The sequence below is a fragment of the Oculina patagonica genome, chromosome 6, assembly GCF_052425735.1.
Source record: "Oculina patagonica isolate OP01 chromosome 6, crgOcupat, whole genome shotgun sequence".
Classification (NCBI taxonomy): domain Eukaryota; kingdom Metazoa; phylum Cnidaria; class Anthozoa; order Scleractinia; family Oculinidae; genus Oculina; species Oculina patagonica.
Window position 1 is genome coordinate 15,478,034 of NC_135763.1, and position 25,465 is coordinate 15,503,498.

The following is a 25,465-nucleotide window of genomic DNA, read 5'->3' on the forward strand; positions in this document are numbered from 1 at the left end:
AACTACACGGAAGGACGCAACGGTCACTTCCACTGGCGAGAGTGCTCGTGTTAAATGGAACACTGTCATGGGGATTTAAAGGGGTTATGTCACGCAATTTTATTGAAATATCACAATAACGGTTTAAAACTGTAGAAAAACTCAAAAGAAACACAGAAAGGCCAAAAAGGGGCATGGATGGGCAAAATTCGCGAAGATTAAAACGGATTGCGTTTGGGTAAACTTGAAAAACGTCGGTCCGACTTTTTTCAAGTTTATCTTAATTTGTATGAAAGTGTCATTTACAATGCTCGAAATCATCTTGTTTGTTATGTGGCCGTGATTTTGCCAATAAAAGACTTTTGCCCTGCCAATTTGAAGTTTCAGTTAGAGTTCTTAAATAACGAAAATAACTAAATTACCTAATATACCGTGACATACATGTAGCCACTTTAATGCTTTTCAGGAAAAAGTACTAAAAAATGGTCTTCTCTTTCATGAAAATGCACCTACTACATCAAATGGAGATAAAAAGCAAATTGTTGTTGAAGGAAGAAAGTAGCCATAATAAGTTTTAGGTGTTTTCAGACCACAGGGAGAAAACTTAAAAAAAAATCAGCCTGACTTTTTCAAGCTGAGATCTAAAGTTCCTGATGGCAACACAATAATATCACTTGTTTATCACTTCAGTACACTTGCATGGTGATTTTTAACAAAATTGGACCACTACAGTACAGTAAAAGCTCTCGTAAGCGGACACCCTCGGGACGCGAAAAAAAAGTCCGTAACTGGAGCTGGCCGCTTACGAGAATGGTTCTCGTAAGCGGCCATTAGAGGTGTAGGAAATAGATGGCCGCTTATGGGAGCTTGCCCAGCTAACAATAATCGGACCGACGTGGGTGACGACAAAACAAACACTGAAATATGGTATTGTAATTACTGTAAAATCATTGTGACGAAAGGCGATGTGAATTTGATTGATAAAAACAAGGTACAGAGGTTGTTTTTAGGATTTTTTGGGGTGTCCGGTTACGTGAGCTTACAAACAAAGAAAAAGTATAAGTCGTAATCTCTGAAAGTGTCCGCAGTCGCTTACGGGAAAGTCCGCTTACGAGAATGTAAAAGTGCAGAGTTTGTATGGGAGTTAAAACGGGGTTTAAAACAAGGCGGCTGTAAGTAGAGCTGTCCGCTTACGAGAGTGTCCGTTAAGAGAGCTTCGACTCACGGTATTCGTAGAAGTGAAACTGGTAACAGACGTGAAAGTATCCCTTTAATGTTATATGGATCAAAGAAAGTGAAGTATAAGAAGCAGTTGATTTAACTTCTTCCCTGTTGAACGACCCGCAGGTGCCGCACGTGCGACTACACGAGAGAACGGCAATGGTCACTTCCATTAGCGAGAGTGTTCGTGTTCGACTGCACTGCGGCTGGCGTAGTTTATTCGAGGTGAATCTCGTCTGTCAGCGCTGTCACGTAATCTACATTGGAAAATCTGGCTGCAGGCTTTAATACGGACCGTTTCAGTAATCTGTTCTGTGGAAAGCTTCCATCAGAACCTTTGCTACCAAAAAGAAGGATTCTTTGTTGCCGAACACTTCAATCTTCCTGACCACAACAAGAGTGATATAAAAGGTAAGCAAGGTGAACGGCAAGACGACAAAGACAATGTGAGGAAAGGCGGTTGATCTTCAAGCTCGGAACACGTGCCCCTAGGGGCCTAAACATGGATTTTTTAGTTTGTTTGGTTTATTTCGCGCGCTCATCCTTTTCGGTATCGGTTTTCAGCACTTTAAGGATCTTATCCTTTGACGGGTAAGTACTACAAATCTTTATCAGTTGATGCCACAATAATGGTATCAAATTAATGCCAAATGATTGGTCAATACATTTTGTTTTTTTATTGACGTCACTGCTTACCATAGCAACAGTATAACCTGTTAAAACACCCTTAATTTTGGTTTTAAGTACTTAGCTCGGTGACCCCCATTTGTATTATTGAGAAATGATCAACATTTTTAGATACAACTTTTTGCAAGTTTAAGAAAATTCTATAATGCGGTTGCATAGCCACCTAAAATTTTTGAAAAGTTAAGGTGGCTCTCACAAGCGTGAGTCACGCTACTCAGTGACTTCATCTATTAGTCTGCTCTCTAACAGATCACAGGCATTGACCAATCAAATCGCTGACAGTATTTTTAAATGCAGTACAACATGCTATTACATTAATCACACACTTTTAAACTAACCGCTTTGGTCAATACCGCTTATAATCTCTGAACATGTCAACGGTGCTTGCCACTATGTTCGTGACATTGTCTTACCAAGATTGTCTTATGCACTAAGACAGCGTATCACATTAATCACGCATCAGTGACCCAATCACTTTGCTGTCAGTATTGTTTATCGCAGCCTCCTAAGGCGTTCTTTTGGCCTGTCACTCACAATTGTGCAACGAGCCAAAAGAACGCCTGCACAGGAGGTTACGCTAATCGGTACTTATTAACATGGCGTCTGTGTTTGCCACGATTTACGATTGTCTTAGCTTTGGCAATGTTATATTGCTGTTGCTTCTGCTGTTGATGTTGCATTACCTAATGGTGCTCTACGAGTTCAGGAACATGCCGCCTGGTCCACGCTTTACGACTATCCCTGTCTTAGGGAATGCATTTTCCCTCGACTTCAAAGCGGAGAAACTTACTGATGCTTTTAAAAGGTCAGTACGTAAATAAGATGCCACTCTTTAATTACATCTGGTAATTTTCATTTGCGTAATGGTGGATTTCCACTGACGCGTAATTTTTTACGTGCGTGAAAAAATTAGAGACAATATATGAACGGCTTGTGTAAACGTGTACGCAAGCCGTTCATACATTGTCTCTAATTTTTTCACGCACGTAAAAAAATACGCGTCAGTGGAAATCCACCATAACTGTAGAGTTGTCTCAAGCGTGATCAGGCTAGCGCACAAAAAATACGAATTTTTACAAGTTCATTAAGTATTTTTGCATTAGAACTACGCTTGGATAAACTCTCATCGTAAATTGTCATCTTCTGCCTGCCGGCAAAGCACAAGAATCGCGTGTCCTGCGCACAAATTTGCTCTTGTTCTGCTCGGCACAGATGTCTGCTGCATTAAAATTATTTTTTGTAGGGTGATGTGGACGAAAATGCTGAATTCTTTCGGCAGAATTTTTCAATACCTTATCAGAACAAATATTCATGAACAATTTTCATTTCAATGTAAATAATGACTTTTTAACGAACAGATTAACGTCGTTAAAGGGTTCGATTAAAAATTAAAGTTTCAATAAGCCCATGTTCCTGAGTTAACTAGCCTTCAATGAGCTCTCGATTTATTAAGCAATAAACTAAAATCATAGCGTACATCTGCGAAACGTTCATGAATTATCCCAGTTGGACCTATCTTTGCCTACATGCCTTCTTAGACTACAAGCAACATAAGTCTTCGTGTGCGTTTTCGAATACTCTTTCAGTTGCAGTCAAAGAAACATTTTGGGCAAAAAAATACATCAAAGATAATCGCCATGGTGTACCCATGTTTAAATTCCTAAGCTAAGATTTGCATTTGACGTGCACACTTCATTAAACATAACACTGTTTTCCAAGTAGGTGCATTTTTTTTTAAATCGTCTGTTTTCTTTTAATTTCTCAATTTACACGATATCCTCGTGTGGTATGGTCTGCGCGTAGTTATCGTCATTCAAATCTCTTATAAAAAATCAGATACCTAAGGAATGTTACGTGATGGCTTTTATTTTGTTTACTGAAAACAACACATCATGCATTTTCAGATGCATGGACGAACACGCTTGAAAAAAAAAACTATCAGTTCTGATTGGCTAACACAATTCCGAAAGTTGGTCCGAAGTTTTGTAACGGAGGTTTTCAGAAAACAACTGACAAGAAGTCTCTATTGTCATCACAAGGGGCCCTCACATCAAGTCGGAGGACGAGTAAAAGATAATCTTGACAGCTATCAATGCGTCTTTTTGTTTGTAGTGGCCATTTTGAATTTTAAATATGCGGTCTACTGGTAGGATGTCTGTAACCGAAAACTTGTACGCGAAAACTTTAATCATGTTATTGTTTCGGCTTTGTGGCCGTGCGTTGCAACGTTGAGAATTATGATAATTTGATTCATAGATTTAAACACACACGTTGTTGTAAACATCAACTCGAGGAACAAAAACTCAGTATGCTTAATTGTACAATGACAGAAGCGACATTAAAAACTCCCTTTCGAAAAGAAGCCGATAGAACGCTTCAAAAAGATTTCACATAATTACATTGTTAGCTGCTATGGGCTGCAAAACAAGGTCTTAATTATCAGGCGATATAGATTAAGAACTGTAGTAATGATTTTGACAGCGAAATAGCAAGCAGTTGTGGACATAACTAACATTTAATGCACTCCATTTTTATCAGTAGACTCTTACAGCAATACAAAATGATCGTGATTATTATAATTTTCAGTCTTAGAGAAAACTATGGCCGTGTTTTCTCGCTGAAACTTGGAAGCTACAAGTTCGTTATGGCGTCGACACCCGAGGCCATTAAAGAGATGCTTGTACTCAAATCCACTGATTATGCAGGAAGACCATTAACACATTCTTACAAGGAAATTACTCTAGGTAGGTTTAAAAAGTATATTGTACAGTGGGTTTCTGATGAGATTAGTTAGTCTTTTTAGCCAATCATTAATGTCTTTCGCAGCCAAATAAAGGTGTATACGAAGATAGCTTATCATTTCAGTTGACCAGAGAATTTTCCTTAAAAAACTGGCATTTTGCATAAAGTCATTGTGAAGTCCTTTCTACGCCCGATGAGTACCTTTGTAAACATTGATACAGGAACAGATTGCCCTTTGCAGAAAAGATTTATAGCTTGATAATGCAAAACAATTGCCTGTAGTGTGATGAGTGCTCGTTCCACGCCAAATCGTTCCAGAAAATATTCAGACCATTCCACGAAGAAATAGTTAATGATGCTGAAGCCGTTCTGATGCAGAATCATCGAGCCCGTAACGCATTCAAACGTATCCACTCATTTAAATAACATCAAGCGAGGGTTTCTTCACATTTTCCTCGAACAAGATTTTCTCGTCAATATAAAAGCGGAATGATCTTGCAGGGAACGATGTGACCATGGAACCAAGTGACCGTAATCTAGTGAAACGGTATCTCTAAACAAAGATTGTATATGATACACCACCCTAAATCAGTTACTAAAGCCACCATGGAAAATAAAGCCGTTAATGTATAATTACCACTGTAGTTCTTTTAAATCGTATTTCATCAACAGTTTACAGCCTACGCTCGAATGAAATGTCCGGCTTTTTTCTAATAAGATGTCCCTTTTGTATTCCAGGAGGTAAAGATATCGCATTCAGTAGCGATGGTCCTTCGTGGAAATTTCATCGTAAACTCTTTACAACAGCCTTGCGACAGTATCTCTCGAACATTCCTCTCATAGAAAGCCGGGTTGCAACACAAGCTGAGAAACTGGTTCAGTTCATGGAAGAACAAGATGGGAAGCCTTTTGATCCCGCTTATTGCTTACAGCGTGCCGTTGCTGATGTTATTTGTGGAATCACTTTTGGAGAAGGTTACGACACAACGCACCCGCATTTAAACAAGCTTTTAAAGCTTAACGTTGACTTCATGGAAGATACTGACAATGCTCAGTTGGTCAGTGTTCTAAACTTCTTTCCATGGGCGCAGTATCTGCCCATCAAAGCTTATGATCGTTTTATTCAGCCTATGTTAAAAATGCACGAGATCATTCGTATCTTTTTGAGACAAAAAGAAGAGCATTTTGATCCCAAACAACCTGTAGAATCTTTGATCTCAGGCCTCCTTCTTGCCAGATATGAAGCCGAAAGTAATAGCGATGATGAAAAAAACATTCTCCTCTCTGATGACTACTTCGTCAACGACATCGAAGAAATGTTTGGTGCTGGCTACGAGACTACAAGTACCACAATGAAATGGGCGATAGCCTTCTTGGTTAACTATCCAAAGTACCAAGATGACATTCAAAGTCAGCTAGATGAGGTAGTTGGCGGACGGAAACCCTCTTTGCACGACCGCTCCAATTTGCCACTTCTTCAAGCAACTATTATGGAAACTCTAAGAGTTGGAAACGTGGTACCCCTTGCAGTGCCTCACTTTACGCTCGTCGATACGACACTCTGTGGCTACCGTGTTCCTAAAGATACCATCGTGTTCGCTGACACAGAGGCTGTTCACCTGGATCCCAAATGCTGGGAAAACCCCACCGTGTTTAACCCGTACCGTCATATTGACGAGGATGGCAAGTTGATCACCAAACAGGGCAATTTCTACCCTTTTGGTGCTGGACGCCGGGTCTGCGCTGGCGAGCCTCTGGCCAAAGTAAAGCTATTCTTGTTTCTTTCGTGGATTCTTCAGAGATTCACTTTTGTGGCTGAAGAAGACGAAAGTCCTCCTCGCTTGAAGGGAGTTTTTGGTATTACATAGTTTCCTGCTGCGTACAAGATACGTGCCATGAAACGTAAGTGACGAACCACCATGAAACATTTGGAAACGCGTTGGCAAGTGAATAGCCTGTGACATAAGCTACAGTACTTTATAATTCTTTTCAGTAACAATATATTTTCAGAGGATCAAACGTTTATTCGGGCCAAAGCTGCTTTTGCTTGACTCAGTTGGAGTTTTGCGTTCCCATTGAAATTGCTCCCATTGAAATATTTGTATAGCGGAAGCCCTTCCTTCAAAGCTACAAATATGTATGTCTCAAGAACTGGCAAACGATTATTTATAAAAAAAAAAAAAACAACAGTTCAGAGTTGATGATTCTACTAGAGTGGGGTGTCAGCTATCGTCTCGCTCTGAAAAGGGCGGGCACAGGCGAGATCTACTGGAGTCGTCAATTACGATTTAGAATTTGATGGAACTTCTATCGATATCAAAGAGCATTTAAAGATCCTTGGAATATGTCTGGACAATAAGGTATCTTTCAAAGAACACACAAATGTAATGCTGAAAAGAGTATACGCTAAGATTGCCGCAATTTGTCGCCTCAAGCGCTTAGTGCCCACAGATACCTTTATACAGGAGCTTTATACTACCGCATTTTGAGTATTGTAATTCTTTATTGATTGGTATAGGTAAACCGCTCAACAAAAAAATGGAAGACGCTAACTACTACGGACTACGAACAGTAAAGAACACGGGGAAAACTTCTAATTATGAGTCATCACTCAAACTGCTGGGCATGAGAACGCTTGAACATAGACGTATTGAACAATCTCTAATAATATTTATTAAGTGTTTTAAAGAAAATGGCCCATGTTATATTACCAACTTATTCAAGCCCCGGCCGGGGAGAGAGGTGCAGTATTGCGTATTATCATTAATTATATCAGGACTAATAATCAATTATGATATATCACGTTTTTTTCTATATGTTTCTTCTAAGGGATAGTGCTATTATCATAATATATCTTTGGTGATATAAGGGGTTGATTTTTTGATATTCCGCAATGGGGTTTTCTCTGATTATACAGATATGTTATCATGATATTATCAGAATATTTAATTAACTAACTTTATTTCTCCTCCCAGTGATATAGTGATAAATCATGATATTATCAGAATATTTAATTAAGTAGTATTTCTTCTACTCCCAGTGATATAGTGATTAATCATGATATTATCAGAATATTTAATTAACTAACTTTATTTCTACACCAATAGATTTTCAGTGATAGAGTGATAAATCATGATATTATCAGAATATTTAATTAACTAACTTTATTTCTCCTCCCAGTGATATAGTGATAAATCATGATATATCAGAATATTTAATTAAGTAGTATTTCTTCTCCTCTCAGTGATATAGTGATAAATCATGATATTATCAGAATATTTAATTAAGTAGTATTTCGTCTCCTCCCAGTGATATAGTGATAAATCATGATATTATCAGAATATTTAATTAAGTAGTATTTCTTCTACTCCCAGTGATATAGTGATAAATTATGATATTATCAGAATATTTAATTAAGTGGTTTTTTTTCTCCTCCCAGTGATAGAGTGATAAATCATGATATTATCAGAATATTTAATTAACTAACTTTATTTCTCCTCCCAGTGATATAGTGATAAATCATGATATTATCACAATATTTAATTAAATAGTATTTCTTCTACTCTCAGTGATATAGTGATAAATCATGATATTATCAGAATATTCAATTAAGTAGTATTTCTTCTCCTCCCAGTGATAGAGTGATTTATCATGATATTATCAGAATATTTAATTAAGTAGTATTTCGTCTCCTCCTAGTGATAGAGTGATAAATCATGATATTATCAGAATATTTAATTAACTAACTTTACTTCTCCTCCCAGTGATAGAGTGATTTATCATGATATTATCAGAATATTTAATTAACTAACTTTTCTTCTCCTCTCAGTGATAAAATGATAAATCATGATTTTATCAGAATACTGCACTTACCCTAAACCCTAACCCTAACCCTAACCCTAACCCTAACCTAACCTTGCCTAGCCTAGCCTAACCTAACCTAACCTAACCTAACCCTAACCTAACCTAACTCTATTCCTAACCCTAACCTAACCTTAACCCTAACCTCCCTAACCTAACCCTAACCCTTACTCAAACGCTAACCCTGAATAACATTGCCTCTGAACTCTAACCCTAATTTTAAACGATTAACTTACATTAACCCCAGACAATCCCAATACGTAAATCTTACCCGCATCTTACTAAATACGTATTTGAAAGTTGCAAGAAAAATGACGCAGTACAAACTAAATATTTTCTGGTTTGTGAATGACAGTCATTAAAAGGCCAAAGAGTGAGTTAAAAAAAGCCAAAATCGGGTGTTACGAAAGTTAATCTTGCCGTGTCTAAAAGGAGTAAATAGCAATGTGACTATGTAGTTTTGTGGACAATTTTGATATTATCATAAAATCATTGTGTCTGTTATTGCTTGAGTGAGATTTGAAAATGATAGTGATACATGATATGATTCTAACTTGATAGTGATACCTTGATAATGATAATTTAAAAATTTGATAACAAAAAGTATTCTAGCAACTATCATGTAAATATGATATGATAATGATATTTTTGATATTTAAAACGGAAAAATATTTTTTGATATTATCATGCAGTTATCACAAAAATATCACTGAGATATCAAAATATCAGTTATCAAACTAATGATATTCTATCATGAGATTTTGATAAACCGCAATCCTGCACCTTAGCGCGGCCGGGTCACCCCATACAATCTTAGAAGTAGCGGGCTAAACGTGGAACAATACCCTTACAATAGTAGATTCTTCCACGCCTCGTATTCTTATGTTATCTCTAGAATTTGGAATCAGCTACCGCCGGCTGCCAAAAATGTACCAAACGTACCAAATGTAACTAACTTTGGTGGCTGCCAATGCAGTTCTTGTTTTTAATGATTCTTTTACCGACATTTTGTATTTTTATCGCGTATTTTTTAAGATTTTAATAATATGATAATATTGTATTTTTTTTAATATATAGTAGTTAAATATTTTTATATTTTAGTATTGTCAACACTGTTATCATGAACCTCCCGCTCGGGAGACTGGGCGACTACTCCCTGTGTTTTTCTTGACATTAAATAACTTATCTTATCTTATCTTATCATATCATCTCATCATCTCATCTCATCTCATCTCATCTCATCTTATCATCTTATCTTATCATCTTTTCTTATTATCTTATCTTATCTTATCTTATCTTATCTTATCTTATCTTATCTTATCTTATCTTATCTTATTTAATCTTGTACGCTTACTTTCAAGTGGACGAAACTATAATACATCGCACTACGAAATCTATTGACGCACTATAGTACACTAGCACAGGTCAAATAATAGAACAAGGGGACTAGTTGGTGCCACACCCAAGCAAATGTTATGTAATGATCAAACACATGCTTCAGAAAGTTCTTTCGTCGAAAAGATAAAAGAATTAGATAAACTTCGGTAATTTCTTGACATTCTCTGTCTTTGCTATTCTTTAAACGCACGATTTTGGAGTTAAAATATTAAAAATATCTTTGTTTACTGCTATAAATTTCGCTGAAATCTCAGCCTCGTCAGGCATGTTCCGCCATCTTGGATTCTAGATGTTTTAGTAGGAAAAGATTTATATTTAACAGGAAACAACAGGAAACGATTTATATTTAACAAGGAACATTGTATTTAACAGGAAATATTTAACAGGAATATATTTAACAGGAAACGACAGGAAACGATTTATATTAAACAATTAGACTGCGAGTCCGTGTTTAACATCACCACCACCACCATTGAGTTCCCTTATTGATTTCTCTCTTCACTTCCCTACTGGGTTCCCTTTTTAGTTCCCTATTGAGTTAACGATTAAGTTCCCTCATTGAGTTTTGTTTTAAGTTCTCTATTGAGTTCCTTTTTAAGTTACCCTTTGAGGTCCTCATTGAGTTGCCTTATTGAGTTTCTTTTGAGTCCCTCATTGAGCTTCCTTTTGAGTTCCTCATTGAGTTCCCTTTAAGTTCCTTTTTTGAGTTCCCTTTTGAGTTCCCCATTTATTTCCCTCATTGAGATCCCTATTGAGTTCTCTCTCAGTGAGTTCCCTTTTGAGTTGCCTTTTAAATTCCCACATTGGCTTTTTTTTTTTCAGTTTCCTCATTGAGTTCCCTTAAGAGTTCCTTCATTGAGTTCCCTCATTGCGTTCCCTATTTGAGTTCCCTTTTGAATTCCCCACTGAGTCCCCTCAATGAGTTCCCTCTAAGATATCACGTTCCCTTTGCGTTCTGTATTTAGTTCCCTTTTAGGTTCCATCATTAAGTTCCGTTTTCAGTTCCCTCATTGAGTTTCCTACCTTTATTGCGTTCCCTCATTGAGTTCCCTATTGGGTTACTCATTAAGTTCTTCACTGTGTTCCCTCATCGAGTTTTCTTTTGAACTTCCTTTTGATTTCCCTTGAACACATTGAGTTTCCTTTTGAGTTCTCGTTTGAGATCCCATTTAAGGTCCCTCGAAGACAATGAGTTCCCTTCGAGTTCTCTATTGAGTTCCTTCATTGACTTGCCTTTTGAGTTCCATATTTAGGACCCTTTTGAGTTCTCTTTTGAGATCCCCTTTAAGGTTCCCTATTGAGTACCATCATTGAGTTCCCGTTTTAGTTCCCTCATTGCGTTGCTCATTGTTTTCGCTATTGAGTTCCCTCATTGTGTTCCCTGATTGAGCTCGCGTTTGAGTTCCCCATTGAGTTCCCTATCGGTATGGACCCAAATAGCGAGCAATCTAAATACTCATCCAGAATTCACAGTGTCACAGAGGGATGTTCCGTGACTAAAAAGCGAGCAGTCGCTTTTAACTGAGCAACAGAAGCAACGACAGCAGATGATTTCCATGTTTCAGCACAAACTTCAGCAACAGAACCAACAACAACAGCTACAGCAACAGCAGATGCCGACTATGTTAATGGTATCCCAGAAGCAGCAAGCCAACTTATAGCCAGCTTATTTCACGAAATGCCAGAATAGAAAGAGTGCAACGTTATTATGTTAAACATTGCTTTAACGAGTAATTCAGTTTACAATGTTTTCATCTTCCAGCAAGTCATAATCTAGAGAACTTTGTTGTGATATTACATACTTTTAAGATAATTATGGTAGAGCGATTTTCGTCGGAAGATGAAACAGTTTCTAGCAGTTAGTGTATAATAGTATCTATTTTTTTTTTTTTTAAAGTGTATTAGTCTAGTCTAATCTTTAGATCAGACTAAAGCCTATCAATAGGTCTAATGACTAGGTCTATTCATGACAACAAACACCTTTGTCTAAAAACTCACAAGTTTATTGTAATTCAGAACTGTTCAGGATTACGTTAATAAAATAATAACTGGTCCAGCTTGCTTGAGTTCATTGCTTTGACACTACAGAAGCACTCTCCAAGATCGTTGGTAAAAGTATCTTACGTTTAAGAGGCTGATTTGTTCAAATGCGCTCACAATTTCCAACATGGTATTTTCTTTCAAGAAACCAGGGGTGAAACGAGCAATTACTTTTGCTTGTCCAAAGTCCATTTCGATGGGATTCAAGTAATAACTATAGTCTGGCAGTAAAAAGAGTAATGTTCTTTCTAGCTAAAATTATGCATTATACGATTTCATTATGTACACTTGCATTATCAGCCACCAAATAACTGTTCGCGGGCAAGAGTGGCAGTACTTGGTTCTTTATTACATCAGTTATCAGATCTGCTGTGAAATTTCCTTCAACTGGAATTGCCATGCAAGACTCCCTAATTAAATCCACAAACACCTAGAGTGGAAAACTTTCCAGCTCGTGTTCTGCTTTTCCGACGAAGGACCGGACATGCAAATCCTGAGTCTGTCCTTCCATACTCACGCTCATCAGTCTCGCAATTAAAGTGTGTCTCGTCGAAAAAATAAACTTTATCTGGGTCAACAGTCCTTTGCCATTGAAAAAAATTGACGACAACGGAGATTGTAGGGTGTCATCCTTTCCTGAGCCACGTGAATGCATTTCTTTCGAGTGATGCGGAGCCTTATGAACAGTTTCGCTATTGATGCTATAGATGGAACAGGCTATGTAACGGAGGGGGACATTGGGTTTTGCGGGATTACAGTTCTGAGCGATTTTTCTTACGGTTTTACGGTATTTTCGATTCACAACTGCGGGATTGCGGTTTCATTTTGTACGGTATTTCGGTGAGGGAATTTTCCTTACATTATGTTAGTAAAAGAAGGAATTTTGCGCAAGTTTCAGTGCGGTTTTCGGTAACCTGCGATCAGGCGAATTATGTCGCGCTCTCATTTACTCTCTGTCTTTTTGTGGTCGCGCGAAAAATCCCGTAAGAGAATATAAAGAGCGTAATTTAAAAATTTGGCCTGATCGCAGGTTAGGTTTGCGGTATTTAAGAGGATATCTTGCGGTTTTACGGCACGGTTTTGGAGACCCCCAGTAAAGAAATGATTAAACGGCATGTACATAGGCTATAGCCCAGCCTATTTTTATTTGCATACTTGTCTGTGTTCAAAATAGTTTTAATATTGTCTGTGTAAGATTAGACCTAATTCCCTAGTATAAAATTGAAAAATATTGTAATTTAATTACAATTTCAGCTAAACAACAGGAGCAGCTTGAGAAACAGCAACACCTACACAACAGCATTAATTCGTATTCACAAGAAATCGCCGCCACAGTGAAAGACCTCAACCCGGTGACCGTGTTAAAAACGGCAATTCAGATGCACCAAAGACAGCCCAGACGAGAGAGACACCTCAGCACGTCAAGCACTGCGACAGTCACTACTTTCTCCCCAACGACTCAAGCACATCCGTCCCTTTAGCCAGTTGTTTCGACTCAGCAGCACTTTACTCAGAAGTTGGAAAACTTGAAAAAGGTCTTGCTATTCGCAAATGAGGTAAAATTAACCTCCCTTCTTGCTCGAGCACAAGGGGATATGGATGCAGTCGTTAAAGAAATCTTGGACTCGTCTAACGATCTGGAAGTTGAGCACACTCACAATGCAGCAGGTGAAGCGGAGAATCTAAGAATCATCGACTTACAGGCCCGGACGATGACGAGAAATGCTTCACCAAAACCACCACGGCAAATTCCGCAGAAAGAATCTAACAACTGGCGAGTATGCCAGTTGAAACAGCAGCATTGAGAGATATTATCAAGACCGTCGAAGAAAACGATGCAGAGAAAGCTAATTTCTTTTCATAAGCCAGAGAAAAGTGCAACAAATGTAAATGTTTTCAAAAGTATGGAAGAGAATAGATATTCGCAACAACTCTCGACCATACAGCATGTAAACCCGCGCGAGAGTCCTTACTGCTTTAAAAGTATTTCCACTGACCAACAAGGCAGTTTTTGTAACTTCTGTGAAGAAATTTTCCCAAAGAATTACACGAGGTGGTAAAAATTAATGTCGCAACAAGTATCATATACATGTGCATTTCCGCTGTTGTAACATGACTCGAGAATCAGTAATAAAGGAAAAATAAACTACACGTTCACTGTATATTTGTGCTTGTCCATTTTGTGTTGTTTTTCCTGTGTTTTGATTTAGACTTATCTCCTTTTGGGAATAGAAGCTGATAAACCTTAGCCGTCCCTTGACTAGCAGCAACTAATTTTGCGTAACAGTATATACTTGTACAGTAACTGTTTCACGGTCCGAGGAAAATCGTTCTAACGAACACCCAACATATCTAGTACTTTTCCCTTAATTTTCTTGAAGTCAGGTTGTGCTTGCATTGCAGGTTATACTTGTAAATTCAAACGGAAATGCACAACTACCTGTTAAGACGTTTGTCAATTGTTTATTCCACAAGTTTAACATTACGGATGTTCTTAATTTTCACAGTTTGTTAGAAGTACCTTATTGTTACTTATTTTCGCGGGAACTTAATTTCGCGAAAATGGAACGGGAATATTTCGCGAGACTTAATTTTCGCGTTTTGGTCAAAAATACGTATAACAAATACAATAGAAATCGTCTAAAATTAATTTTCGCGGGTCTTTAATTTCGCGATTTTAAAAAAATCGCGAAAAATAAGTCCCGCGAAAATAAGTAACAATAAGGTAGATATTTTAAGAGATTTAACCAGACACATTTGGTGGATCGAGATAAAAAAGTGGATGTGGAGTTTCCACACAATCATTAAAATGGCATTCCTGAGCAAGGCAGAAACTGCATACATTTTACGCAGACGTTCTTTGGGCTCGTCACACGTTTCTCCCCCACGAACGTCTGCTCAACCGAGCTGCCACTTCCGTTCGCCGGCGGTTAGCCAATCATGGCTCGTCTTCCAATGTCTGGAAAGTGGGACTTTGACCTTAACGCTCCAAAAGCTGAACATCACGCTAAAGTGACAAAACGCTCGATCAAAATAGTGCAGGAAACATAAGCTTTACGCGTTATACATCACAGAAATCTCTCTAAAACAAACCTGTAGCTTTCTCGAAGTAAAGCTTGCATCAGGCGAAGTCGGACTGGCCAAAATAAATATGTCACAGATATTCATCCGTAATAAGATGCAACGCATCTGACGCCGTCACAAATATTTAAATGCAAGTAGCCAATAGCTCACGCAAAGTTTCAGACCTTGCCCTTCCAGAACGAAAATTTTGAGTGCTTCAAACCCCGGGGGGGGGGGGGGGGGGGGGTACTTGGGTAATTTTTTGTTGGGTATGTGCCGCTGGCCTCTCAGAACCCCTACCCCATTTTAGTCTTATTCTATGGCCAATTATAGACCCCATCTTAGTCACTTTTGGGTAAATTTAATTTTTACGACCCCAACTTAGTCACTTTCTGGGAGCTGTTTGTCAAATATTGAACAACAGCAATAAATACGGTAACATTTTTTTCGGCGAATATTTCCGTTCATAAATCACAACTTGCCAGATTTTCGTTCTCCCAAAATCCCGGAAAAGTGTGACCCCATTCTAGTCACCCTATAAAAAATGCTTGAAATGGCGACCCCATTATAGTCAGTCCAGTCGTGAAAATGCGACCCCATCCAGCGGCACATCCCCATTAGCCCATTTATAGGAAGTGCCCCCCCCCCCCCCCCCCGCTTCAAACATGTCTTTTAAACAGAAATTAGCCAAAACAAACTGCTCACGCAAAACACAAAGCAAATTACAGATTGCCAAAATCTACAAACAGGAAACAAGCAGACCCGAGGCCACAGACTTGCGGCTCCATTCAACTTCGAACGCCTGCTAGAAATACGTACAAATGTCGCGAATGTTTATAGTCGTGTAAGTTTTCGACGTGAATAGTTTTGCGGAAATTGCCCAGCGGATGAGCCGCGTCTGTCGAGTTCCATAGACGGATGCTGATTGGTTTCTTCAAAACAAAGGCAAACCGCCGGCGAACGGAAGTGGCAGCTCGGTTGAGCAGACGTTCGTGGGGGAGAAACGCGTGACGAGCCCAAAGAACGCCTGCGTAGGAGGCTAACATTTTTCCTACTGCGCTCAAACCTACATTTATTTTTTCTTAACATCAAGAAACTTTAAATTATTGACATGCCACTCAACTGAAGAGTGGACGGCACTCATTGAACTGTTAATATCTTCAATTTGCTTGGTGAGAAGCACATTCCTGAAGGGAGCTCAGTGGGTTGGCGGGGTCTCCATACTAGCACAAAGGGTGCCTAGCAGGGTTGAAAGAATTTATAGCCAGCTCGTTGTACAGTAAAAACCCGCGTATAAGAACCTAGGTTTTTTCAAGTTAGCCTAAACAGGTTCTTATATAAATGGTATTTAGTGTAAAATTAGGCTCACTAGGTTCTTAATTAGGTTCTTAACTTTCGTTTAAGAAATAAAGTAGGATTTTTAAATGATCTGCTCTTTAATGTCCAATAATAGTATTCTTGGAGGCTTCGGTAAGCAAAATACTATACTATTTTAATCTGATTCTGTTAAAATCAAAACTATACTGTAACCTTCACTTTAATTCCCAAATAAATCGTGTAACTATGCTGCAACTATAAAATGTGTACAGACTGTGTTATAAATAAATTTTTGAAAAGATTTTTTAATTCTATATTTTTGGGAAATTTTTTTTTCTTTTTTTGAAAATAAGAACCTGTTTTAGAATTTTAGCCTTAAATGGTTCTTATGTGAAGAGGGCTTAAAAATGAATTTTTAGCCTAACAGGTTCTTAAATGTTAGGTTCTTATACCCGGGTGTTGACTGTATTCCCCAGATTCTGCTTGCATCCCGCTGTTATGATTCCTGAAAGACAAAAAAAGGAAGAAAATTTTTTTACAATCACAGCACAATCATTTTCATAAGTTGGCAATGAGACCATTTGGAGTTGCAATGGGGTGTCGGTAAAATGCCGACTCGGGGTCGGGGTCGGGGTCAATTTTTTATTTTTGTTTTAAAAAATTCACTGATCCAGAAAAAAAAATATACACAATTTATATTAGCCTGTGGGGCATTTCGAGTCGAAAAAAAAAAAGATTTCTTTCACAGAATATCCGGGAATATTGATCCTTATAAGTTCAAAAGTATAAAAGAAAAATTCGTGGTCTAGCAGGCGACAGGTGAAATTGTTTATCTTGGTGAATAGATTTTTCTGCCGACTTCTTTCTGAGCGCTAGCTCCTCGCCAACATAGCATGAACTTTTTCAGGTTTAAATTAAATCGAGAAAATTAATTCAGATTTATATCGTTAAAATAAAGCGGCTTTTCGTATCTAAATAATAAGGAAGCAGAATTGTTTTGTTTAGACCGCGAAGCTCGCATTTTAATGCGAGACTTGTTAAAACAAGTGTCGCAATCTTTAAGTTTCTACATTCTGTAATTGTTTAAAATATAAGTGAAGGTATCGAGCAATCTCTTCAATTTGCGTGACCGAAATGCGGAAAGACGTTTTAATTGAGGTTATGCTGACGAGGAAGTCGCTCTTAAATACATGTACATAGCGGTTTGTTGTAACAAACAACAAAGATCGAAATCCGCCAATCACAGCCTACCAGCATGACATTTTGACCTTGTGGGTGAAACCAACAAGGGTATCCATCGGTTTTGATTCGAAAGATAATGTGGAAAGATGGACGTAGAAAGATAGCTATGCGCGCAACATTGAAAGCGGGTTTAAATTATTCGATAACAGAGAAGTAAACAAAGTAGGCTAAACTGTATGTATTCTTGGTTTTCATGTTACGTCATAAAATTCTGAAATCAAAATTCACTAGGCCTGCTAAATTTTCGTTGTCATTAGGCGAAAAATAAACTAAAAATATATATTTTTGCAAATTTCCAGATCGATAGTGTCATTTGTTTTTAAAACAGAGCATTTTGAATATTTGAATTATCCGTCGTATGTGACATCAAGCTGAGTGCCGTGACAAGGCTGTTTTGTTTGAAAAAAGGCCTTCCCTTTCCATTTTTAGCAGATTGAATATTTCAGATATAATAAGTGGTGTTTATGTGAAAGTGTACTAGCTCTAAAGCCAAGGATAGCCGCTGTTGTAAACAGAATTGAGTTCCACATGGTTTCTCTGACATCACGGCGGCCATTACTGTGTCCCTCGGAAGGACACAGTTATGGCATCTCCATACTAAGCTTTATAAGTTTGCGTGGAAAGGTTCGGAAAATAACTCGCGAACGGTACACCGCACCAACCCGAAACTTGGAGAAACTGTTTATCTATTTATCATCTATAATATTTGAAATTCATAGCTTCTGTAGTTGAATGGTTTCGAATTTACTTTTTGATTGCGTGACAGTGAAAACCAGCAATACGTTAAAGTTAAATTTCATATTTTGCCTGTTATACCTTAATTGAAATTCTTCTGTTATACTTTTGAACTTATAAGGATCACGATTTGTGGCGAATTTGAGAAGTAAATGCTTTTTTTCGACTCAAAATACCCCAGACGCTAATATAAACTTTGTATTTTCTTTTGAATCAGTGACTTAAAAAAAAAAAATCCAAAAAAAATGGCGCCGACCCCGGCCCCGAGTCGGCGTTTTACCGACACCCGTTGCAATGGTTTAAAACTTAAAGGCATGTGCCCAATTGTACTATATGTTGCAATGTCAAAAGTTTAGAGTACGCATTGCATGCCTACATGTACGTCATTCAACCGTGATACTGTGCGGTCGTAGTTGAACCATGTGCTCGTATGTGAAATGGCGAATCTTGTCCATTAAACCGTTGTTGTTGAGTTTATTCTTCGCCTCTTAATTGTCCGCCCACATAGTAAATCAATATGGTGGCAGCTTAGGGATCCAGTTAAGCGAATGGCAACGTCAGAATCCGGACAGTTCAGAATTCCACCCCCGCTAGAGGTGAATTCGGGAAATGTATCCGAGAATTACAAGCGATGGAAGAGGCAAATGGAGGTTTATTTGGTCGCTTCTGGTGCATCTGCGAAGGATGATAAGATACAAACCGCAATCATTTTGACTTGTGCAGGCCCTCAAGTGTTAGAAGTGTATGATAATATCGTGTGGGAAACTGCCGAGGATAAACACAAGCCCGCTAAAGTGCTGGAAGCCCTAGAGAATTACTGTAATCCGATACAATGAAGTCCTCGAGTCGCATAGGTTTTTGAACACTGCATACCAAGAGCCGTTTGACAAATTCCTTACCAAGCTCAAGACAAGAGCGGCGTCCTGCAACCTCCAGGAGAAAGACAGGATGATGAGAGACAAGATTGTGTTTACTGTGACTGGAAAATTTCAAGAGTTACTTCTTAGGGTGGATGGTTTGACCCTCGAGAAAGCTGTAAAAGTTTGTAGAGCTTATGAACAATCCAGCAGGCAAGTCAAGGAGTTTAGAGACAGCTCAAATCCTTCTAACTCAACAACAGCAACAAAAGTGAACAGAGTATCCCAGAAACCTGTTCCAAGAGTCCCTTACAGTAAGAAATCTGAAGGTGGACACATACATGCAAAGAAGGACAATGAAGGTATGAAAGTTAACTGTCATTTCTGTGGTTTCGAGCATGAAAGAAAGAAAGAGAAATGTCCTGCATGGGGAAAGACATGTGATAAGTGTAAAGGTCGAAATCATTTTAAGTCCAAGTGCAAGAAAGTACATACAGTTTCACAGTCCCAAGGTGATAATTATGATTATGATGATCAGTGGCTCATGGCTGTAAGCCATAAAGAAGAGAGTGTCAGTGCTACTTTAACTGTATATGAACATGATGTCAAATTTCAACTGGACAGTGCCGCTGACGTCAACACTATTTGTCAGAAGCATGTAAAGAAACACCAAATGTTCACGACAACGGTTTGTCTGAATATGTGGAACAAAACCAACATGATTCCTCTAGGGGAAGCAGTTCTAAAGGTTGTGAATCCCCGCACTAGTGCAGAGTCAGAAGTAAAGTTCATTATGGTACAAAATGGTTTTACTAACCTGCTAGGTCTCAAAACCATTCAGGAACTTGGTTTTATAATCATAAATGAGGAATGTTTCATTTCTCAGATTAAGACCCCTCAACTCGGTGATCTGGGAGAAGCCACTCTTAGGATCGATGAAAATGCTCAACCAAAAGTGCTCTCTTGTAGGAAAATTCTCCTTGCAATTAAAAATGCTGTGAAGGAGGAATTGGATCGACTGGTAGAAAAGGATGTGCTCATTCCGTGACTGAACCAACTGAGTAGGTCAGTCAAATGGCTGTTGTTCACAAGCCCAGTGGCAAATTACACATATGCATTGACCTGCAACCTTTAAATGCAGCACTCAAGGAAAGAAAAAAAAAAGAAGGAAGGAAAAAGGAAGCCCTATCTGTTCTGTATGGCCTGAAAAGATTTGACCAGTACACTCATGGCAGACCCGTAAAAGTAGAGAATGATCGCAAACCTCTCGCTGCCATATTACGAAAGCCTTTGAACCAAGCACCTAAGCGTCTTCAGGACATTATGATGCAGTATCACAGGTACGATGTCAATTTCGTATTTGTTAAGGGTACTGACTTACTCATCGCTGACACACTGAGTAGAGCTCACCCAGATGATAGTGATAGTGGAAATGACCAGGGTGAACGCGCTCGAATCAAGAATGTCAATGTGTTTGGTGACATCCCAGGCAAGCGACTTGATGAGATACGTGAAGCCATTTCATGTGATGCTAGTCTACAAACTGTGATGAAATTAGTGCTGGAAGGGTGGCCAGCAGACAAGCGTGGAACTCCTGTGTGTGCACTACCGTATTTTGATGTACGTGACTGTTTAAGTGTTGTGGATGGTATTCTGGTGAAAGGAGAAGCAGTTGTAATCCCCATGGCTCTGAGACGTTCAATCAAGAGAAGACTGCACAGCGCCCACCTAGGTTGTGAAAGTATGTTGCGTCGAGCCAGAGGAACAGTGTATTGGCCCAACATGGCCAGTGACATGAAGCAAATAGCTGATATGTGTGAAACTTGCCAGCAAATGAAGCCGCAGAACTTGCGAGAACCTCTAAAGCAGCACAGTGATGGTGACGAACCATGGCAGAAGATTGGTCTTGACTTATTTGAAATTGCAGGAAAGCATTATTTGGCAGTGGTAGATTACTACTTCAACTTCATTGAGATTGATTTGCTTACAACAATGACGAGTACACGTGTTGTAACATTGCTCAAGAAGCCGACACCTCCATGTGTATCACAATGCCCAAGATTGGTACTCTAGGAGAGGAGCAGTATGCAGTGTTTGTAAGAGAACTGCTAATTGACAGATCAAAACCATTGAAAGAAAGCATTCCAAGCAGGCTGAAATTCAACTCGTCTCAAACCAATTGCCAATTGTTTTCTAAATTATATTAGTTACCAGAATAGTGAAGGCAACCTCGATGCATTTTCTCATCCGATAATCAAGGATCGCCACCATCTGTGTCTGATGGAGCAACCAAGCCAACGCCCCAGGTTATCGCGCCAAGAAGAATGGAGATGGACGTTCAAGCAAGGAAACATGGCAACCGATATAGGGCACACTATCTGAGGCTATAAAGTCCTACCAAGAGTTTATACGCTATGCAAACTGTTGCATAATTTTCAAGCCAATCATTGCATAATAGGAACTAAGCTTGGAATGTCCTGCCAAGAGCTCATTCGCTGTAACTAAGTCTGGAAAACTCTAGTAATGATAAGTATATCCATGGTCATGAGGCAAGTTTGTATGGTGGCAAATCTGATTCAGAAGAAGAGTGCACCATCACAAGTAAAAGAAGAAAAGCTACTTTCAGAGACAAGTGTGCCAATCTCAAAGAAAAAAGACGGAGAGGATGATGGAGGAACTAAGGAGATCCACAAGTGGCAAGACTCTGCAGCAATGTACTTGGTTCTTGAAACAAAATCAGAGCAACTGGCTCACTGTGGACGACAAGTTGGTAAGGACGTGCCTAACATAGCTGTGGAAGAACAAGATGTTAAATTAGCAACGAGCCTTCTAGTTTCTGGTGCAGAAGTTAACAGGCCTTGAGGATGTGGTGTTACACCACTGATGACAGCAATCATCAAAAAGCGGCTTGAAATGACTGAGCTGTTGCTCAAGCACAATGCAAAGTCACATGGCAATTTTTCTTCTCCCATTTAATCACCATTGGAATGTGAAGAGTCACCCAATAATGCCGATGTAAAATCATTAATTTTAAATCAAGTCAGGGAAGAAGAGAAAGAAAGAATGCTGTTGGTTTCACTGAGTATCTAAGTAGGAATGTAATGGAAATTCACAACTCTGCAGACCAACAAGATGGACATGAAAGAGCCAGCAATAATGGACAGAACAATGTCAGGAAGAGGGTGATCAAATTTGGTGATCGAAAGACCTACAGTAATGCCAGGGCAGTGCATAACAGAGCACCAGATGAGTTTCATGCATTCACTGAAAAGCCAGAAGACTTTCATACTGAAGAATATCTAGCTCAGTGCTATGGCGAAATGCTTAGGCCTGGTCGATTTTATTATGTTGCAAGACAGCTGCATGGTAGACAACAAGTGACATCAAAAAGTTTTCAAAACATTTTTTAAAGAGGGGAATCTTGAACGCTGCATAGATGCCCATAAAGATTTCACGTTGGGTCTTGCTATTGCAGTCGTGTGGGAGGGAGGGGCCCCACCATGGCATGGCATGTTCATTACTTCACTAGCAAGCTCTATCACTGTTGTTAGTACGGAGCCCATTTAGGGCCACTTATTTATCCTCTTCAACTTCCCTTTCACGACTTTCATTTTTCAAAAAAGACTTCTAAATTGCTTGTCAAAACGACTTTTAGTTTTCGGTACTACGTCTACTTTTTTTGGCACAACTTCAACTTTTTTGTCACGACTCCAACTTTTTTGTCACGACTTCTACTTTTTCTGCACCACTTCAACTTTTTTGTCACGACTTCAACTTTTTTGTCACGACTTTTTTTGTCACGACTTTTTGTGGGAGACTGCTGAGAAATCGTGGGCTCAATACACACATTGTTTGTTCGTTGGTTAAAACATGGAGCAACAGAGCGACGAGCACGTGGACGCCTTGAATTCGATGAAAAAGGTAATAAGAAGATGCTTTGGGATCGTTAATTAAAGTTATTCAGTAGTTAACTATCTTTGCTTTCGAAAATATTCCCGTAGGGCACCTCATAGATTATTCAAAAGCACACAGATATTCCATATATTAAATTCTTCCTTTGCACACGATTGGCAGTCAAGAACGAGAGTTACACAATATAGCATGCATAAGTCATGTGTATTGTTTGTCTGATGTTTAGTTGCTATAAATAATTTTCCAAGAAATGTTTAATAAAGGTGCAGGAGTGCTTTATCAAGTTTAAAACACAAGGTGCAACTGAGTGTTTTATACATGGTAAAGCACAAACTAATCACAACTATTTTGGAATACTAGGCTAAACGCGCTGACTATTTTGACTGTAAAGCTCAAAAACAGTTTGCATTTTGCATATGGAAGTGCCTCAACTCAAATCAAATGTCCGTTGGCCCGAACAGTTGAATGATTCTCTGTTCCGATTGGCTGGCTTCTTATTTTTTTAAGTGTTTTTGATTGGTTTCTGTTTGGTTCATGGCAGCGGGCTCCGCTTAATTCTCCATTTTAGCCCACAAAATACTCTACAACGCCTGTTGAAATGGTTTTAATATAGTTTTATGACTTGCACTATATTTTAACAGATGGTTACCAATTATGTTATGAGGTACTTTTAAAAAATGATTGAAAAATATTGTTCAATTTATCAAATATAATATCTAATTTATTGAACACTTGAACCTACAACATACAGCTTGTGGATATGAGAAATGTTATTGAAGGTTAACTCTGCACTTTGCCTTTCAGATGGATGTTTCTGCAATTTTGAATGCAGATGATGATTTACTAAACCAAATGGGTCTCACAAAAGCTGGAGACCGATTGAGTGTGAGAGGTTTTTGTAGCTCTATTAGCCAATCAGATAAAGAAGAAGACGGTAAAATCAAGAAAAGAAGACTTCTTGAAGCCTTTTTGACAAAGAAGAAAGGAAATGTCACTACCTTCTAAAAAAAGCACACAGGGTAACCGCTCTACCCACACTTGAAACCCAGAAAAAGAGAGAACAAGAAAGGTGCAGCTAGGATGGAAGCATTTTAAAAAGGAGGAAGATGTGTACACCCTTGTTCCACTTGCAAAGGGAGGAGGATGCAGGCAAGTGGAGTTACCACTATCAACCACAAAGTGGGAGTTGTTGAAAACATGTAAAACACTTTTTTTTTCCAAATGGAAATTCCATTTTTGGAAAAGAAGAGGAAATGACTTTTGAACTGGCTAACTTCAAAAATGACAAAATTAAAGTAACTCTTAATGTTGATGGAAAGGAACTTCCCTTCAGCATTAAGAACTACATTGAAGCTCATAAAGTAAAGAATGTAAGACTGTACTTGAGGTCCAGAAAACTTTATGACTTCAGTAGTGAAGAAGATGACACAAAGGACTATTTACCAGTGATAGACTTTGGCCATGTTGAAGAGGAGACTGGATTGATTGGCTCAACGGAGGAAAGACAGGCTCTATTGTTGGAACAGGATCTGGCATTCCAAGAGTCCTTAGCCAAAGACCAGCAAAAAAGGATCCAGCTAGAGAATGAGGCTACTAAAATTGAACGCAAGGCGAGGATTCAGCATGCTAGAGCTGCTAGAGTACGTCCTGAGCCTGATGCTGATTTTGTTACCGTGAAAGTAAGGCATCTTAGAAAAGGTTTGTGTTCACGGCAGTTTCCTTCAAGTGCAAAAATGGCAGCTGTTTACGACTGGGCAGGGTCCTTCAGTCCAGACACAGAGAACTTTACCCTTTGCGATCCTTTGGGTGATGTTTTGTTACCAAGTGCTGAAATATCCGATAGATGTACCGTAACTATGATTAAGGCCTTACAAACCCCTTCTATGTCTGACTCCGACAATGAGATCGGCAATGAGATCCAATTTCAGGGGTTTGGAGAAATCAGCAATGGCAGCAATGCAACACTGCTTGACCCTCAAACCAGCCAACAATCTGATGGAAAAAGAAATGAGGTGGAGACATCACGGTAAGTTCCTTTTCTGTGTTTCAATAACAAGAATGTGTGACCTATATGAGACTGGTACACTTACTCATACTTAGTGCACTAAAACCTTAAAATTGTCCATAGAATTGCACAGGAAAGCTTTAAAATCTTCAGAGCTAGCTGATACAGCTGATCGTGTAGGGATAGGGGAAGCCTAGAGCCATAGGACCCATACTGCCGGAGCTTATCCTGGTTTCTGGAACATTAAGCAGCTAGGAATATTTCTACTCCAACCCCTGAATGGGATGCTAGTCCATACCCCCCCCCCCCCCCCCCCCCCCGCCCAGCATTATGTCGCTGGTACCCATTTATACACCTGGGTGAAGAGAGGGACTATGAGAGTAAAGTGTCTTGCCCAAGAAAACAA

At 38.9% G+C, this 25,465-nt stretch overlaps 2 protein-coding genes and 1 long non-coding RNA gene across 3 annotated transcripts in view; 2 read left to right on the plus strand and 1 right to left on the minus strand.

Annotated features, from left to right (window-relative positions):
• Positions 1-2,483: 2,483 nt before the first annotated feature.
• Positions 2,484-6,835, plus strand: LOC144657409 (steroid 17-alpha-hydroxylase/17,20 lyase-like). The gene is made up of 3 exons (XM_078517758.1): positions 2,484-2,692; positions 4,474-4,631; positions 5,368-6,835. The coding sequence occupies exons 1-3, from the start codon at positions 2,484-2,486 to the stop codon at positions 6,495-6,497; spliced, it is 1,497 nt and encodes a 498-aa protein (XP_078373884.1). The 3' UTR covers positions 6,498-6,835.
• A 9,817-nt stretch (positions 6,836-16,652) lies between these two features.
• LOC144658985 (uncharacterized) overlaps positions 16,653-25,465 on the minus strand; it is a 38,208-nt gene continuing 29,395 nt past the window's right edge. Inside the window, exon 3 of the long non-coding RNA XR_013571828.1 lies at positions 16,653-16,813. This is a non-coding gene — a long non-coding RNA (uncharacterized LOC144658985). The remainder of the gene's footprint in view (positions 16,814-25,465) is intronic.
• LOC144656301 (uncharacterized) lies at positions 24,269-25,084 on the plus strand (the record flags this gene model as incomplete). The annotated part of the gene is made up of 1 exon (XM_078516534.1): positions 24,269-25,084. A coding segment is annotated over one exon (816 nt), but the record flags the coding sequence as incomplete, so codon positions are not given.

Excerpts from the sequence above, each read along its gene's own strand:
- LOC144657409 (XM_078517758.1), top strand. The coding sequence starts at position 2,484 with ATGGCGTCTGTGTTTGCCACGATTTACGATTGTCTTAGCTTTGGCAAT. Across the intron at positions 2,693-4,473 it reads CTTACTGATGCTTTTAAAAG|TCTTAGAGAAAACTATGGCC; the intron begins GTCAGTACGTAA and ends TATAATTTTCAG. Across the intron at positions 4,632-5,367 it reads TTACAAGGAAATTACTCTAG|GAGGTAAAGATATCGCATTC; the intron begins GTAGGTTTAAAA and ends TTTGTATTCCAG.